Source organism: Hyperolius riggenbachi, chromosome 2 (assembly GCF_040937935.1).
Source record: "Hyperolius riggenbachi isolate aHypRig1 chromosome 2, aHypRig1.pri, whole genome shotgun sequence".
Taxonomy (NCBI): domain Eukaryota; kingdom Metazoa; phylum Chordata; class Amphibia; order Anura; family Hyperoliidae; genus Hyperolius; species Hyperolius riggenbachi.
Window position 1 is genome coordinate 211,856,368 of NC_090647.1, and position 17,097 is coordinate 211,873,464.

At 42.5% G+C, this 17,097-nt stretch overlaps 1 protein-coding gene across 1 annotated transcript in view; it reads right to left on the minus strand.

Moving 5' to 3' along the window:
- TUBGCP3 (tubulin gamma complex component 3) overlaps positions 1-17,097 on the minus strand; it is a 146,919-nt gene that overhangs the window by 111,721 nt on the left and 18,101 nt on the right. Inside the window, exons 2-3 of the mRNA XM_068268058.1 lie at positions 16,039-16,146; positions 14,528-14,595 (exon numbers count right to left, since the gene is read on the minus strand). Coding sequence (XP_068124159.1) covers positions 14,528-14,595; positions 16,039-16,146 — 176 coding nt within the window. The remainder of the gene's footprint in view (positions 1-14,527; positions 14,596-16,038; positions 16,147-17,097) is intronic.

Sequence of the window (17,097 nt, forward strand, 5' to 3'; positions counted from 1 at the left end):
GTCGTGGATTTTGCAGGGGGGGGGGGGGATTTGGGGCGTAAAGACCCCTCGTTCTGCCACAGGATATCAGCGTTTTAGCAGGGGCAAACCTGCCCATGTTGAATATAGGGTAAAAAGCAATTTTTAATAATGCTTCAGAGTCTCTTTAATAAGTATCAAGATTAAAACCCTAGTTAACCCTGCTGGAGTAAAAAGGTGAAAGAGAGGATATGCCATTATTCACATATCTTATTTCCACGAGAAAAGTCTGGTACATGAGCTAGAGATCTGTACACAATGTATACATCTGCCAGCACAGTGGGACTTACTTTCTCCGAACAAAGTCACCTGCTACGCTTTACACGGTACATCAGATTATTGCCATGAGTTACTGGGCTCACAATCTAAGGTTTGTTTTTTTCTGGATTAGGGCCAATTCCTTCCATTATACTTATGGGAAGCTCTTCGTTTTTCCTAGATATAAATTGGTTTCTTACAAGGTACTCTGGTTTGAATCCAGAAATCAGGAACACGCTAGCAGGTTAACAAAAACAAAACCCAGTTGGACAGTGCAGATAATAAAAACCAGTAGCCATGGATCCACTTCATGGGAATAACTGTCTTTCAGCTATTTCTCATACCTGGATTTGTGGCTTCCAGCTTGATCACCTATGGCAGTGGTGTCCTAAGTCTGAGCCTTTTCCAGTTTCCCCCGACGCACTTCCTCTATCTAATTGCATACAGCCCCATCCTGATGTTCGCGGACGGCCACAGTAGCTCATCCCCTCTTGTGGTAGCCCTGCCCTCTCGCAGTAGCTCCACCCCTACACTTCATGTCCCAGTGAATGGTAGAATGGTGCCACTAGAGTTGATAGGCTGGGGTTTAGGCACCCCAGCATGCTGCAGCATGGTGTGTGAAGGCAGCTAGGTGCCAGCTAAGAAGATAGAAGAGGAGGTGACATTGCCGAGTGCAGGCTGAGTGACTGCAAGAGAGGAGAGTGATGGCAGCAGAGCAGGTATGTATATACAGTATGTTCAGCGCTGCATAATATGTTGGCGCTTTATAAATTCAATTAATAATAATAATAATAATAATAATAATAATGTATATATATATGTGTGTATTTTACACTAAACAGTACTTCATATTAACACCCCAACAGCAGCTGTGTTTTAAAAGGGAAACTGACCACTGACTAAAAATATACCAAATGAACCTAGTGTGGTATGTTGGATTGAGGAGGGGTTGTGACAGGCATTGCTTACCTTTGGAGGGCTGCTCCCTAGCACCCAGTTTGTGTGCGCTGTGCTATGTTCTCATGCCAGGCATGCAGGAGCAGCAGCATGTTTAATGCGCTTCCAGCCAGATGCAGCCCTTCAAAGTGAGTAGCCAGCCAGGAAATGTTCTCACATCAAAGGACTACATCTCCCACCCAGCATGCACTGTGGCGGCTGAGAGCACAAGACACTGCTGCAGTTTAGTGTGCAGCCCGCCACACCCCTACAGTCCACACTTTACAAAGTAAGTAAGTAAGTAAGTAAGTAAGTGTGTGTGTGTGTGTGTGTGCGTGCGTGCGTGCGTGCGTGCGTGCGTGCGTCAACAGCATGAAGTCCAAAGAACACACCAGACAGGTCAGGGATAAGGTTATTGAGAAATGTAAAGCAGGCTTAGGCTACAAAAAGATTTCCAAAACCTTGAACATCCCACGGAGCACTGTTCAAGTGATCATTCAGAAATGGAAGGAGTATGGCACAACTGTAAACCTAACAAAACAAGGCAGTCCACCTAAACTCACAGGCCGAACAAGGAGAGCGCTGATCAGAAATGCAGTCAAAAGGCCCATGGTGACTCTGGATAAGCTGCAGAGATCTACAGCTCAGGTGGGGGAATCTGTCCATAGGACAACTTTTAGTCGTGCACTGCACAAAGTTGGCCTTTATGGATGAGTGGCAAGAAGAAAGCCATTGTTAACAGAAAAGCATAAGAAGTCCTGTTTGCAGTTTGCCAAAAGCCATGTGGGGGATACAGCAAATGTGGATGAAGGTGCTCTGGTCGGATGAGACCAAAATGGAACTTTTTGGCCAAAATGCAAAACGCTATGTGGGTGGAAAACTAACACTGCACATCACTGAACACACCATCCCCACTGTCAAATATGGTGGTGGCAGCATCATGCTCTGGGGGTGCTTCTCTTTAGCAGGGACAGGGAAGCTGGTCAGAATTGATGGGAAGATGGATGGAGCCAAATACAAGGCAATCTTGAAAGCAACCCTCTAAGAGTCTGCAAAAGACTTGAGACTGGGGCGGAGGTTCACCTTCCAGAAGGACAACGACCCTAAACATAAAGCCAGGGCAACAATGGAATGTTTTAAAACAAAACATATCCATGTGTTAGAATGGCCCAGTCAAAGTCCAGATCCCATCGAGAATCTGTGACAAGATCTGAAAACTGCTGTTCAAACGCTGTATGTCTAATCTGACTGAGCTGGAGCTGTTTTGCAAAGAAGAGTGGGCAAGAATGAGCCTGCTGCTAGCGGCTTCCCCCCCTCCTCCTCCCCCTGTGATCCTGTACCCACAAATACTCTTCGTCCCCACTTCCCTGACCTGGCCCCAGTCCTCACCTCCTTGTTCAATCTTTCCCTTTCCACAGGCACCTTCTCTTAAAGCATTCAAATAGGCCACTGTACTTCCCCTGCTGAAAAAAAACCCTCACTCGACCCAGCCCTACCCTCAAACTACCGCCCAATCTCCCTCCTTCCCTATGCTTCTAAACTCCTCGAACGCCTAGTCCACCAACGCATTACCCAATACATCAACACCAATACCCTACTTGACCCCTACAGTCTGGATTCCGACCTGCACACTCAACTGAAACAGACCTCACCAAGGTGGTCAACGACCTTACCCTTGCCAGGGCCAAAGGCAGTTATTCCATCCTGCTCTTCGATTTCTCTGCAGCATTTGACACTGTTGACCACCCCCTCATCCTCCAATCACTACAGTCCATGGGCATCCATGGTCTTGCCTTGACCTGTATCTCCTCCTACCTATCCAATTGCTCCTTCACAACTTCCTTCAATGGCTCTTCCTCAACCGCTGCCCCCCTCGCAGTTGGGGTCCTCCAGGGCTCTGTTCTGGGCCCCCTTATTTTCTCCATATACACTTCCTCAATTGGCAAGCTTATCTCCTCCCTGGGCTTCAAATATCACCTCTATGCCGATGACACGCAGATTTACCTCCATACCCCCGATCTCTCATCCACCACCATAAACAAGGTCTCCACGTGTCTCTCAGCAATTTCCTCCTGGATGTCTGCTAGGTTCCTGAAGCTTAACCTAGACAAAACTGAACTCCTGATCTTTCCACCCCATGCTACTACACCCCTCCCAGATTTACACCTAACAATCGATAACAACCATTCACCCTACCTCCCAGGCCCGCTGTCTGGGTGTCACCTAGGACTCTGAACTCTCCTTCATCCCACACATCAAAATCATCACCAGAGCCTAAAATTTCTACCTCCGTAATATCTCCAAGATCCGCCCCTTCTCAACTCCGGACACGACCAAACTGCTCATCCATGCCCTCATAATCTTTCGACTTGATTACTGTAACGCCCTCCTTTCTATCCTCCCCTTGAAACGCACTGCCCCCCTGCAATCAGTGATGAACGCGGCCGCAAGACTCATCCATTTTTCGTACCGCTCCGCATCCACATCTCCCCTTTGTGAATCCCTGCACTGGCTCCCTATCCGTTTCAGGATAACTTTCAAGATTCTATGACTGGCGTATAAATCTGTGCACAAAACCTGCCCTACCTACATCTCGGAGCTTGTTCACAGGTATACACCCGGTCGCCCCCTCCGATCCTCCAACGACCTTCGCCTCACCACCGCACGCATTTCACACTCCCATGCCCGCCTGCAGGATTTCTCAAGAGCTGCCCCCACCCTATGGAACACCCTTCCACCACCCATCAGACTTGCTCCCTCTTTCAACTCATTCAAGCAAGCCCTCAACACCCACCTCTTTATGATGGCCTACCCACCTCCTACCACACAGTAACTCTCTACTGAATATTTAACAGCCCCACCTAGTGTTTCCACCCCACCCTTAGATTGTAAGCCTCTGGCAGGGTCCTCCATTCCCTAGTGTAATCTACAGAATCATGTACTCCTGTCCTATGACAGCCTGCACTTGTATTACTGGGCCTACCTAACCAGCCCATATTGCATGATCATGTATTTTGTACAATTTGCATTTATAACTTTGTTCTATGTTGTATAACCTTGTTATGTCTGTCAACCTTGTATCATTGTATATATTTATTGTCCAGCGCTGCGTAATATGTTGGCGCTTTATAAATTCAATAAATAATAATAATAATAATAATAATGGGCAAGGATTTCAGTCTCTAGATGTGATAAGCTGGTAGAGACATACCCTAAAAGACTGGCAGCTGTAATCGCAGCAAAAGGTGGTTCTACAAAGTATTGACTCAGGGGGCTGAATAATGACGCACACCCCACTCTGCAGTTACAGTTTTTTTTTAAATGTTTGTAATCATGTATGATTTTCGTTCCACTTCTCACGTGTACACCACTTTGTATTGATCTTTCACGTGGAATTCCAATAAAATTGATTCAAGTTTGTGGCAGTAATATGACAAAATGTTGAAAACTTCAAGGGGGCCGAATACTTTTGCAAACCAGTGTGTGTGGTGTGTGATATATATATATTTTATTATTACATATTATATCTATCTCATTTTATCAAACAGTCTGTAGATGGAGAACAGGAATTGGCACATGCGCTATGGACACCCCTCCTGTAGAAGAACCTCTTCCGGGAACTTGGCATCTAGCAGCATATATAGAAACTGAAAACAGAAGTCCTCTGCTATTGTCTCTCACTGCCCTCTAGAGAGATTGTTAGGGGGGCCGAACTAGCAAAATCAAACAATTTTGCCAACTGTCTCCGGTTCCTGCAAAAGGAAACCTATTGACCAGCAATAGTTCTCCCTCCAAAACTCTATCTATCTATCTATCTATCTATCTTATAGTTTTGGAGGGAGAACTATTGCTGGTCAATAGGTTTCCTTTTGCAGGAACCGGAGACAGTTGGCAAAATTGTGTTTGATTTTGCTAGTTCGGCCCCCCCTAACAATCTCAAGAATGATATGGTCCTTAGTCTAAAAAGTTTTGATGCCCCTGATTAGTGCAATCAACTACAAGCTCACAGTCAACTGACTGTGAGCTGTCAGATGCCTCTAACAGCTAAAGCAGTATAGGCAAGCAAAACAGTCAAGTGATCCTGTAGTCAATAAAGTAGCAAACTTGCACTCGCCTACACCTTGTCAAATAGCCATGGGGGACTTTCACCTTAAATTTACTTGATTGTTTTTGAATGTACAGTAGAAGAAATCAGGGCTGTGGAGTCTGTACAAAAATCATCCAACATTTCAATTTATGAAACCACCAAACGCCAGGTACGCAAAATGGCTCAGACTCCTCGATTCCAACTCCTTTGGCCCCTTTTACACTTAATCAGTTGGTATGCGTTAGTGTGCGTTGGTACGCGTTAGTACGCGTTTTTTTCCATAGCAGTGCATTGGGAAGAAGATTTCAGTTAAAACGCGTTAAGTGTGAAAGGTGCCATAGGAAAACATGGGACTTACTTTGAAAATCAGTTTTCTTTCCGTTTTAACTGAGAGCAACTGATTAAGTGTAAAAGGACCCTTAGTGTAATCCTTATCAGGACTGTGGAGTTTGTACAAAAATCATCCAACTCCTCAGTTTATTGAGACCACCGGCTCAGACTCCAGGTACCAAAAATTGCTCCAACTCCTCGACTGACTCCACAGCTTTTTGGATGTAAAAAATTAAAGTACTACTGTATTTTTAAAGAGTACCTAAATTATAAAATTACAGTTTGGTTTAAACCTAGGCAGTTGCCAAAATATATAAAATCACACATAATAAAGTGTGATTTTCTCACCCCCAGGGTTTGTATTCTACACATGGTCTTGAAATTCCCAGCCCCTGTCTGAAATCGGGCTCGGCCATTTTTTTTCTCTGCTAAAGATAGGTGCAAAGGATGCTGGGGGATTGATGTCATAACGGGGATTGATGTCATAACTCCACCTCCCATGTCCTCCCAGTCTTCTCCCAGCCTACAACCTCTGTGAAAAGAGATATGATCTAATACAAACAGGCAGGCAGACATCTGAAATAAGAATTATAGCAGACAGACATGATAAGACAGGTTGCAGCACGTCTGCTGTGTGTCTTCTCTCTCCTATACACTGTGAAAAGAGATGTAATTTGATCCAGGCAGGAAGAAAGGGGGGGGGGGAGGGGCAGAGGAGGGAACCAGGCTGGATGGGAGGACACATGCTGAGTGTGTACTTCAGCATGAGGATAAAGGAGGAAGTGCTGCTACAGCTATACCATAATGTGAGTCTGTTCTATCCACTATGATGTACCAGATGTTAACTTTATATGTTCATCTAACTACACAGTGCATAGACTACATATATGTATTGCCATTCAGACCTTTCTTTGGCCAGAGGTGCTCTTTAAAGTCAAATACTATTGCTAAAGCTACGTATACATGCAAGATAGAACTTGGCCAAAGCGGCAACTAACATGCACACAGGTGTCCCAACACACCATATCTGTAGACGATGGCAACATAAATGATAAAAAAAAACGGAATTATGATTTTACATTTGCTGGGGATTACATACGGAACATAACTTGGTCACTGCCACATATTAAAAAAAATATGAATAAAACAGAAAATAAAATGCTTGAGGAATGTTGGGACTTTAACACACAATTCAATTGCTAATTGAAACAAGGTTTCTCATTGGTTTTGAAAATTTTAATTCAACACCAAACCTCAAGGATCTCAACCTAATGGTAATCTGACTCCAACACTTTACATACATTCTACCACTAACCTACCTACAGTAATCTTCCCTGACCTCCTTTAGCTCCAATATTGGCAATGTTTGACAGAAAGTACCAATAACTGTGTCAGGCACAGTTACTCTGCCACATAACAGCAGAATAAAACAGATGCTTTGTCAGCCATTCACTCACTGCACCTGACATAATATAATATTCAGCCAATAACTTGATCCGCCAGGATTGTTTCAGGCTAGTGTCAGGTTATCATATCATCTGACAAAAGATGGAGCTGCTCTGCATCTCAGAATAGTTGGTAAGAGTTCATCTGCAGAAACAGTGTCACTAACTCCTGGAATACACTGCATTGTTAGCATTTAAGCTGTGTACAAACCATTCAACAGGTACTGATGTCAGAAAAAGACCATTGGTGAAGGTTCCAGGTGACAATTTTAGTAACCATCACTGAACAGACAGGCTGCAACTGAGCTCACCGAAATAACTAAACAAAATACACAATGTAATAACAAACACTACATTTTTGCAGTGAGATGGAAATCTAGTATCTCTATGAAGCTTTAGTGTACACTTGAGATTAAGCCAGCACTCTGCAAAACATTTTATTTAATAAGCAAATTTCCACAACTTCAGGGACTTGTAGGCCCCCCTTTCACACTAGCGATGTGCACAGTGTGGGAGGCTGCTGCAATTGAGTCCCCGAGGGCTTATTATTGTAAACTCCTTGAGAAAAGGGGTCCTCGAGACTCTTTAAACACTGGAAAATGTGCTTATGATTAATAAATATTAAAATATAAGAGTGCTGGCCAAAACCCTTGTTATAAAAACATGAAATAAAGGCGCCTGGAAAAAAGGGCGCAGGGGATTGCCGCTAGTAGACCATCACTATAGTGATCTACTGCTGGATTCCATAGTAAAGTGTCGGTAATATTTACTGATATTATACTATAGCTAAACCAAACCCTACTCTCACACACAACGCTTCCTGGATGGTGCCTAACCCTAAGAAACCCCCCGTTCCGGTACCTTGCCCCCCTCGTGATGCCCAAGTCCAAGACCCTTGTGGTTCCTAACCCTAAGACCGCCACCTGGTGGTACCTAACCCTATCCCCTAGTCCTAAACCTTAACCCTGGCCCCCCTCCAATGCAAAACCACATATGCTGCGAAGATGTGAAATTTGGGTGCCCGGGATGCCCGCTATGCAATGGCACCCGCGATTCTATCTGGCTCCTCTGGGTGCGGATATTTGCAGTGCTTGCTGCTAATTGGGCACGTTTTAGCATTTTAAAAAGTTATACATTTCCTTCTTCTGCCACTAATCGCGACTTTTATTATAGGCGCCTATGCCGGTGCCTTTTTTTCCCATAAGGGCTCCAGTGCCCTTTTTACCTGATTCTGCCTTGCGTATATGAAGACTCGCTACTTGGTTACCAACCACATCCTAACATGAAGAACCTACACACAATTGGAACAGTTTTCTAATCACCCAACTTTTTCAACATTTACTATCATCTCAAACACACTTGTGTTAAAGCGATCAATTTTTTCAAAACTTCCAATCAAAAATTTGGATCAGTCGAAATGATTTAACATGGCCACCATTAGGTCTGGGACCCGCTGGCAGCGCTTTTCTCATTTTTAAATGTAAAGTAATGCCATGAGTGATTTAAAAAAAAAATCCCTCAAGTCGGATCAAAGACACAGCATTACATTATTAAGAGCTTTTCAAATCACAAGCTCTTAGAAAAGGTGATCTACTTTTGTGTACAAAGCGCTAGTTCTTCAAACAGAAGGTGGGCCTATGAATCTCACGGGACCAAATCCAAGCAACATACAATCTTCATTAAAAGACCATTATCACGAAAAATTGAAAAATACATGAACACACATTAGTATATTTCTCCCAGAGAGAGTGTGAAATTACTTTTTTCCTTTGTTGCTGTCACTAAGGCCCAGTGCACACCGAGCGGTTTTTGGAGCGATCCGCCGGCCGCATCCGCCTGGAAAAATGCTTGGCTAATGTATTGCAATGGGATGGTGCACACCGACGGTTTGAGGTTTTTGCCAAGCCGCAAACGCGCCTCCTGCTGCGCGTTTGCGGTTTGCTAAAAAACCTCAAACTGCCGGTGTGCACCACACATTGAAATACAATAGCCAAGCGTTTTCACTGGCTGATGCGGCTGGTGGATCGCATACAAAATCCGCTTGGTGTGCACCCGGCCAAATATCTGCCTCTGCTCCCAAAACCGCTAGCGTTTTGACGATCTGCTAGCGGTTTTGGTGTGCACTGGGCCTTACAGTAGGTAGTAGAAAGCTGACAGAACTGGCAGGTTTTGGATTAGCCCATCTTCTCATGTGTGATTTTCTGGGTTTTCAAAATTTTTAAAAGCACTTAGTGAACAGAAGTTGCTCAGTCCAACTGAATAGTGTGCAAACAGGTATATGTGTTAGAACAGCGAGTATATGTGTTGCCTTGCATCTTTTTATGGATCCTTTTGAGCGAGTGCTTTTGTACAGAATAAAAATAAATACGGAGACTCCCCCATACAGATATGGTCTAACCAAAAACCTGTCAGTTCCATCAAATTTCTACTGACTACTGTAAGTGACAGCCACATAGGAGAAAAGTCATTTATATCTCGTTACTTTGGAAGAAACATACTGTACTTCTTATTTTTATGTGTTTACATGCATATTACATTTTACTATTTTCCGCAATAGTGGTCCTTTAAATATGCATAGAAGCCTGAATTATTTGTATCCCATTGACCATCTCTAGCATATTAGCTGGCTTGATTGCCTTGAGCCAGCCACACACCTTACAATTTAATTATACAATCCATACTACAAGTGATTGGTTTCATAGGTTGATAGGATTGCTGTAGCCTGTATTGCCATTCAAGCACTATTATAAAGTACTATTATTGCCTAGGCATTCTCTCACATTGCTCTGCAAAAGCCTGTTAATTTTACACAAATGCTCTGCACTTACATTGCTCTGTGTTGCAGCACTGACACCATTCAACTATACAGAATGGGAAAGCACTGCATTATACACAAAATGCATGCAGCAGTGCACTGTCAGAATGAACTTCAGTGCAGCATTTAAAGAGAAACTCCAGTGAAAATAATGTAATAAAAAAGTGCTTAATTTTTACAATAATTATGTGTAAATGATATAGTCAGTGTTTGCCCATTGTAAAAGCTTTCCTCCCCGATTTACATTCTGACATATATCACATGGTGAAATTTTTACTGCTGGCAAGTGATGTCACTGGAAGATGATGCTGCTTGTATTTTTGGCAGTTGAAAACAGCTGCAAACAGCCATTTCCCACAATGCAACAAGGTTCACAGACAGGAAACTGTCAGGACCATGGTTCTCAGAACTTCCTGTGGGAGGGGTTTCACCACAATATCAGCCATACAGAGCCCCCTGATGATCCGTTTGTGAAAAGGAATAGATTGCTCATGTAAAAGGGGGTATCAGCTACTGATTGGGATGAAGTTCAATTCTTGGTCACAGTTTCTCTTTAAAGAGGAACTTCAGCCTAAACAAACATACTGTCATTAAGTTACATTAGTCATGTTAATTAAAATAGATAGGTAATATAATCTTTTACCCACCATGTTTTAAAAGAACAGGCAAATGTTTGATTTCATGAGGGCAGCCATCTTTTTGGTTGAAAGAAGGTGACAGGGAGCATGAGACACAGTTCCAACTGTCCTGTGTGCCGATTACACCTCCTAGTTGCTAGGCAACGTGAACATAGGAAATCCCTATGTGCACAGCATCAGGGGAAAAAAGCCCGGGCAGTTTTCTTTGATGGGTGGAGCTTAGCTAAAAATGCAGCTAAAAATGATGCTTTGGTAAGAAAAACAAAGTTCTGATGCTGTGAAACTGTTAAAGAAAACACCAAGCCTTTTCAGTTCTGCTGAGTAGATTTTTAGTCCGGAGGTTCACTTTAAGTGTGCCCATCAGACAGTTTTGACTATGCACTCTGATGTCCTTTGTGTATTGCACAGAGACATGTTGATGAAATAAGCTCAGCTTTGTGACAGTGTGTTCAAGCCCTTAAAGCGGACCCAATCCAAACATTTTTTTTAACCTCCCTGGCGGTAAGCCCGAGCTGAGCTCGGGCTATGCCGCGCAGGGGGAGATCTCAGCCCCTGGTGGGGCGATTTTGATACTGTAAAGTGCTGTACGCGCAGCTAGCACTTTGCTAGCCGCGCGTACAGCTTGATCGCCGCCGCTCTGCGGCAATGGCCCGCACGCAGCGGCGCAAGAGGCCCCCCCCCCCCCCACCAGAGCCCTGCGCTGCCCGGACCAATGAGTTCCGGGCAGCGCTATGGGCTGGATCGGAGACGTCTGACGTCAGGACGTTGGCTGACGTCCATGACGTCATTCCGATCGTCGCCATGGCGACAGGAGAAGCCAAACAGGGGATCGCGTTATATACGCGTTCCCCTGTTTGCTATTGTTGCCGGCGACGATCGAACTAGAGGGACACATGCGCCCTCTAGTGGAGTTTGATGTAGCTACCACTCTGGTAGCTTTACATGAAACATAAAAAAAAAGAAAATTTAAAAAATTGGATTTCTGCAATTTTTGCAGAAACAATTAACCGCCAAGGAGGTTAATTCAAAATATTTAGCTGCACCACTCTGACACATACAAAGATAAATAAACAATCCTTCAAGCCTATGAGCATTTCAGTGCATGCTTTTCACCCTTCTATTTTCTTAACTAGGGTTATACAGGTGGCAGCCATTAGCAATTCCTTCTTTGCTGGACACCACCTACTCCAACAGTTTGCCGGATTCTGTCCTGGCAATATGAAAGGAAGGGAGGGGTTCCTCCAATAAATGTAAAATATTTTATATGTGTCATCATACAGCTGAAAAAAGGCTGCTATTTATTATTATAATATAGAAAATAGATTTTATTTCTGAAATCTCGTATTTTTAATTTGGGTCCACTTTAATATCGAACATCTTTTCATGCCTGAAAACAAGGCAAAGAGATAAAATTCTGATACATGTCACATATTAAAGAATCTAGGGAGGCTCTTTCCAAAGTTGGCCAAATCGCACTAGGCCTCGGCTGCTCTCTTCACATTCCGAACACCTCTCCATCAATCTCTTACGTGTTCCATTTCCCCTGCAGCAGCCAAATTCCAATGCAGAGTTCACCCTCCAGCAGGTTTTGACATCATGGATGAAAGTGGACCACTCTATAGCTTCCTTAACTATACTAGTTCATAAGATCTTTCACATGACACAGGGCCACCAATAAAGATGGAAGCAGCCAGGACCTGTATGAGAGTGAGCCCTACAGCAGAAGTCTGGGCTGTAGTAGGGCAGAAGGAAAGGAGTTTACAGCAGAATTAACATGAAAGTAGTGAGTCCCAAGAAAAAAAAAAAGAATTTACTGGACAGGAAGCACTTAAATGGGGACACAAACTGAAATATTGGGGGAATAGAGGATGCCAATTACATGGGAACAGGAGACACAGAGGGAGCCAGACGTGAGAATTACAGAGGGAAAGGGCACTGTGGACAACAATTACAGGTAGAAAGGGAACAGAGTTTACTGGGTACAGAGGAACACTAAATGGCAGTAATCTTAGAGGGAGGGGGCACACAAGACACTAAGAGGGCAGCATTTACAGAATGAGGCAAATGATAATGAGGCGAGGGCTCAGAGGAACTGCACATTATTATTATTTAGTATTTATATAGCACCAATATCTTCCACAGCGATGTACAGAGTATACTGCCTGGTCACTTTCTATCCCTCAGAGGGATTCACGATCTAATCCCTACCATAGTTATATGTCTGTGTGTATCGTGTAGTGCATGTATCGTAGTCTAGGGCCAATGTTAAGGGGAAGCCAATTAACTTATCTGTATGTTTTTGTGATGTGGGAGAAAACTGGAGAGCCCAAAAGAAACCCACACAGACATGGGGAGAACATACAAACTCCGTGCAGATAGTGCCCTGGCTGGGATTTGAACCGGGGACCCAGCGCTGCAAGGTAAGCATACTAACCACTACACCACCATGCTGCCTACGAAGATAATAAGGCACAAAGCAGCACTGGTCACAGGGGAGAGAGCACTTATGAGTGAAGAGCACAGAGGACACTGTATGCAATGGGATGAGATCAAGAGGGCACCAATTTCAGGTGGATTAGGTGCAAAGGACGCATACAGAAGGCCACACATAGGAACAGTAATGATGTGTGCATGGCATGGACACTAATGTTCTGCTCTCTGACATCAGGGGCCTCAGCATAGGACCCCTCTGCTTGCCAATTGACCACAGCTTATATAGATTAATATGTTCCCCATACACCCTGGGAAATTGAGAAAATACAAGATTACTATAAGCATTGTCGCTGTTCTATGATCTCACATGCATAAGCTTTTAATATGCATTTGGACCAAGGTCAAAGAATAAATAATCAAATACATACATTTATTTTAGTTATTTTCTGTAATCAATCTTTACCCTTCAAACAAAAAACACTAGCTGTTAAAAAAAAGAGGCTCTAAACGTGAAAAGGGCATTCGATAAATCAGCAGCATAGTAAACCAAATGGCTCTATAAATAAGAATGATCACTAAAGAGTTGAGCCTGTAATGGGAAAAAAAATCAAATACAAAAATCTATTCTTTGCAAGAGGTTTCCTATGATCAAGGATGCTAAAAGGATTTGATGGTTTAAAATAACAGCAGAAAAACCACCGCGTTTATAATAGCAGAAATGCCCTTCCTATGTCTACAGAAGAGATGGTCCATTAGACTTACACAGCAGAAAGATACAGCCTATAAAAAAAATTCCACTAAAATCTTCAAAATAATGCCATTAAGCTGTGCATTAAAAGTGCATCACCCAATCAATGCATCATTAAACCTCCCCACTGGGAGCATAACACTGCACAAAGCGAAGCCTTCTGACTGGTTAGAGTAGAACACCATTAACAAGCATTATTTACATATAAACTGAAGGAATTAGCTACATGCGGTCGTTCCTTGATGAATCAGTGGCGTGTTTAAGCACAGCATACCATAGTTCCATTGGTTCTTAAGTCAGAGAGATAATAAAACAAAATAAAAAAGCCACATATACATAAATGCATACACTGCTGTAAATCAAGAAAAAAAAAAAACTTGCCTGTGTATAATGAACAATTTTTACAAAATTGACCAGATCTAAAACCAGGAATATCGCATAAGGGCCAGGTCACACAGAGGTCTTTGTGGCAATAAATAAAAGCCACATCACTTATTTAACCTGTACGATCGCATTGTTACGCATCCTAATTTTTTTCCTGGATGCAACCTGCAGCGTTTGAGTGGTAACCATGGCACTTCCACATCCTGTGGGGGTCAAAAATGTGACGCACAGAGGGAATGATGGGAAACACTGCCGAAGATAGCAGAATTATTTTCTGTATGCTTCCAGAAAAGCATTTGACCAAGATACCAGGCTGCTGGTTCAGGGGGAAGCATTTTAAAGGTCTTTAGAATCCGGTCGTTTTGCACCCATCATTTAAAGAAGGATGAAATGACATTACAACTAAACAATGTCTATGCAACATCCTGCACTTACTTGTGACTGGAGTTTCCTATGGAGCTCTGAAAATAGAGCACCATCTGCTTCTCTTCTCTGGCGCACAACTGCAGAAGAAGGAAAAGGTTACTGAACTGTATATTATGTAAGATGTCCACCTCAAACTTACAAATCTTTAATAGGAGATAAATCTCATTTGGTAGTTTAAAGCCCCATCTGCTTCCAGACTGCACATTTTAATACAGTGCAACTTGAAAGAAAGAAGCTTTTTTTAAATGGAGATATACATATATTTGCAGCAGATTCAACCATCAGATAGATTCCTGTCAGATGCAACTCTATGGGCCATCGATTGGCTGTCAGAAGACGATCGACCTAGATTTTCCATCTGACCCGATTAAGTAAATCAATCGAAATCAGCTAATCAATCATGCTTCCTGCTGCATCGATTTCTAGCCGATTCGATCAGAGCAGTCGAATCAGCCGTCAATCAATGGCAGAAATTGACCAGTGTATGGGCCCCTTTAGAAAGAGCAAGTCGCTTTCCCCTCAGCCATATTTTTTTCTTTTTAATTAGCATAAACACAGTGAGCTCCAAAAGAATTACAGTGGGGTGCGAATGTTTGGGAAACCTTGTTAATCGTTGTGATTTTCCTGTATAAATTGTTGGTTGTTACGATAAAAAAGCCAGTTAAATATATCATATAGGAGACACACACACAGTGATATTTGAAAAGTGAAATGAAGTTTATTGGATTTAAAAAAAAAAAGTGTACAATAATTGTTTAAATAAAATTAGGCAGGTGCTGGCAGCTCCTCTTTAAGATCAACAGACAATATAAAATATTGTATGCATAATAATCACAGTCTTTGTTTACACAATCAAAAAGGGCATAGAGTTCACTACACTTGCTCCATGCGCTTGTACTGCGATCACACACCACTGCTAAAGCCTGGCACACACAACCAATTCTGATTGGACCAATAGATTTTGAATACTATAAACAGATTGCGTAAGTAAGCTCTTTTTACTACCTGGAGGTGGTAAAATTAGTCACTCATTAGGCAATAAAAATTGAATGTATGTATCCAACTCCGCTGACAAATGACCCATCAGACGCAGCTTATTAGAGGCTACTGTAGCTAGCCGCAGACAGGAAGTAGTACATATGTGCACATGCACATAATCGTGCAAGGCTTGTGCACTGAAACAGGGTATGTGATATTACTGCATGTAATACAATAGTCATCCCGTCCATTTGAGACACTCCCACACAGTACTTCTGTTATGGATGATAACAGATTACAGAAAGGAATGAGAGTCTGGGGGCTGGCATGCTGTCCCCAAATTTAGTGGTGTTGGCAAACCATAATATGAATCATCTGCTATTACTATAAAATAAAAACTGACTGTAGACTGAAGTGGAAAGATAAAAGTCTTGAATTAGTCCATCAGAAAACATAGTGGATTCTGATTTAACACACTTGCCATTTCAGCTCATATTTCCATTATTAGCAAAGTAATGAATGAAAACAAACACAGCACTTACATTCTTTTTTAATTTTTTCAGCTACAAGAAATTCATCCCTTTCAACAGTTGGAGCAAAATTGCTGCCAATCACACGGACTGCGTACTGGAATTGCTGGGCTACATCCGCTAAGGAAAGAAAGAAACAGGTCAAAATCAATGAGTGAGTCTAGTCACAAAGTAATTTCTAAACAGAAGTGTTGTGAGCAGATTCATAAAAACCCAGAATACTTAGCCGAACACTTTTAGAGCAGAGATGACGTTCTGAGTTCAGGTCCACTTTAACCTAGCATGTGAATCGGCCTTGAAACAATTGGGTAAGGGTTAATGATAAATTGAAGGGTTATGAATAATTTTAACAGTTATAGTCAGGGACAGGTTTGGTGAAATGTAAGGATTTATATTAAGGTTGAAGAAACCCTGTAAGCAGATCGTAAAGCTGCATACAATTTAGCACTCTCTGTCATTATTAACTAGATGCTCGACTTTATTCAGGTCCAATAAGGTCAAAAATAATGAAGGAAGGGGGGAAAAATCCCGACACTGGGTGCAGAGGCTAGACTAGGTCTAGGATATTAACTGAAGGGGAAGGTGCATGGTCATAGATTGACTGCGAAAGTAGTCAGAAGTTTTGTCTGGACTACATCCAAAGTCAGAAAACAAAACTCAGGAGAGTGGTATGGCTGCATAACACGTGGCCTTTCCAACAATAAATGTACAGCAATCCCCTTGATTGAAAAGGCCAATATTGTAAATGTACTGCAAGTGGAAGAAAATGCAAAATCTTAATTACAGTATTTGTGAGTACTGTATTTGAAATAACATATTTCTCACTCTTTTTTTCCCCAAATAAATCCTCAGTAATCTCCTCACAATTAAGGATAGAATTACCATCAGTAAGATTATCTAAGCGTGACAATGATGCTTATTGGAATGTTCTATGTGTGCAATAATATTTTTATACATAAATACATTGTGCACAGCAGCCGTGACCAGGAGTGTTATGTGTAGTTTGGAAAGAACTGTAACCAGGGATACGTGGAACACTTCGAGCCATGGATGCCGTGCACAGCCGCTCGG